Below are 1,635 nucleotides of genomic sequence, written 5' to 3' on the forward strand. Positions count from 1 at the left end.
GACTGTGACCCTCCTCTCCTGCTGAGTAATTCCTTAAGGCAGCAAGGAGATGGAGGGTCTGAGAGCAGCCACACAGCATTGTGGCCATGATCCAGGCACCAAGATGGTGTCCGTGCAACAGGGCTGAGGAGGTGTCGGAGGAACTCACCCCAGAAAGCCCAATAGCTCTTTGTGTGAGAGAGAGAAGGTGGCAGGGAGGGAGGGAGAGAGCGCTTAAACTGACATGGAAGTACAACTCCAGAGAAGGGGGTGGGGAACCTAAGTTAAATAATATTTTATTTTTGTTTTTTCACTTGGCAGAATGGGGGCTGAAGTTGAAGTTAGGTTTGGTTACTAAACAATAAAGAAAGCAACATTTCTTGCACACCTGACTGTGTGGTCTGAGTGTGCTGCTCGGACCGAGAAAAAGTTGTAAAATGAAGTACTAATCTCAAGGGTTTAGGTCAGACCGAGGAGTAGTGCCACTCAGCCAGAAGCTGGCTCATGGCTGGCTGGTGCAGGGTGGGTGGCAGGAGCCTCTCCCACCTCCGTGGCCGCCCTAAGAATGTCCAACTAGCAGTTTAAGCCAGATCCCTTGGGGACCTAAGCCTTTAGTCGGACATCCCCTGAGGACTCCCTGGCTGCCAGAAGGATGTCTGACTGCAAGCTTAGGCCTGATCCCACGGGAAGTGGGCCTAACTCAACAGGTGGACATCCCCCAAGGGGTCCTGGACTGCAAATGGGCACAGGTGGGCTGAGGGACTGCCCCCGAGTGCACAAATTTTTTGTGCACCAGGCCTCTAGTGTGTGTGTGTGTGTGTGTGTGTGTGTGTGTGTGTATTTTTCTTTTAAGAAAAGAAAAAAAGGCAAAGTCCTCTCAAAAATGGTCCCCCCATCCAGACCTCTGGTTTCTTGAAACCATTCTGGGTCTAGGTCTAAAAATGGAAATAGAAGATGTTGGAAACTGGTGCCTGGTATCTCAATCACTTTCACTTAGTAATTAAAACCATTCAGGGCTGACATCAGAGAATCAGTACACTCTGATCATAACTGCTTGGCTAGCTGTGCTTACCTGAATAGCTGCAAATGCCAGTGCTGCCCAGATAACATGCATCATGATTTCTTGTAGCTTCTTCACAACTAGAGCCTCACACCCCTGAAACACAAAGTCATCCTTATTAGATGTCTCTTTTAAAAATGAAAGCTACACGGTCACATACTACCACCCACTGGCAGAAATGGACATGACAAAAACCAAAAGACAGAAAAAGAAGACCCATGCATTTAAAAATAGTTTACAGTAAAATAATATAGCCTAAAAGAGAAGCAAAAGTCATGGAGATATAAACTACAGCATACGGAATATAGTCAACTAGTGGCCCAGTGCATGAAATTTGTGCACAGGTGGGGAGGGGGTTCCCTCAGCCCTGCCTGCACCCTCTCCAATCAGGGAACCCTTGGGGGATGTCCAACCACAATCTGGGACTGCTGGCTCCTAACCGCTCACTTGCCTGCCTGCCTGCCTGCCTGATTGCCCCTAAGCCTCGGCCCCCTCCATAGTGATGTCTGGAAGGTTGTTCAGCTGTCTGGTCTAATTAGCATATTATGCTTTTATTATTATAGATTATTATAGATGTTAATATTGGTCAGTATGGG

The 1,635-nt window shown here is 47.8% G+C and overlaps 1 protein-coding gene across 2 annotated transcripts in view; it reads right to left on the minus strand.

The window, feature by feature from the left end:
* TSPAN3 (tetraspanin 3) overlaps nt 1-1,635 on the minus strand; it is a 91,566-nt gene that overhangs the window by 39,121 nt on the left and 50,810 nt on the right. For both annotated transcript variants that reach the window (XM_006754238.2, XM_006754239.2), the window contains exon 6: nt 1,052-1,135. In XM_006754238.2, the coding sequence (XP_006754301.1) occupies nt 1,052-1,135 (84 nt within the window). The remainder of the gene's footprint in view (nt 1-1,051; nt 1,136-1,635) is intronic.

The sequence above is a fragment of the Myotis davidii genome, unplaced genomic scaffold, assembly GCF_000327345.1.
Source record: "Myotis davidii unplaced genomic scaffold, ASM32734v1 scaffold1052, whole genome shotgun sequence".
NCBI lineage: Eukaryota > Metazoa > Chordata > Mammalia > Chiroptera > Vespertilionidae > Myotis > Myotis davidii.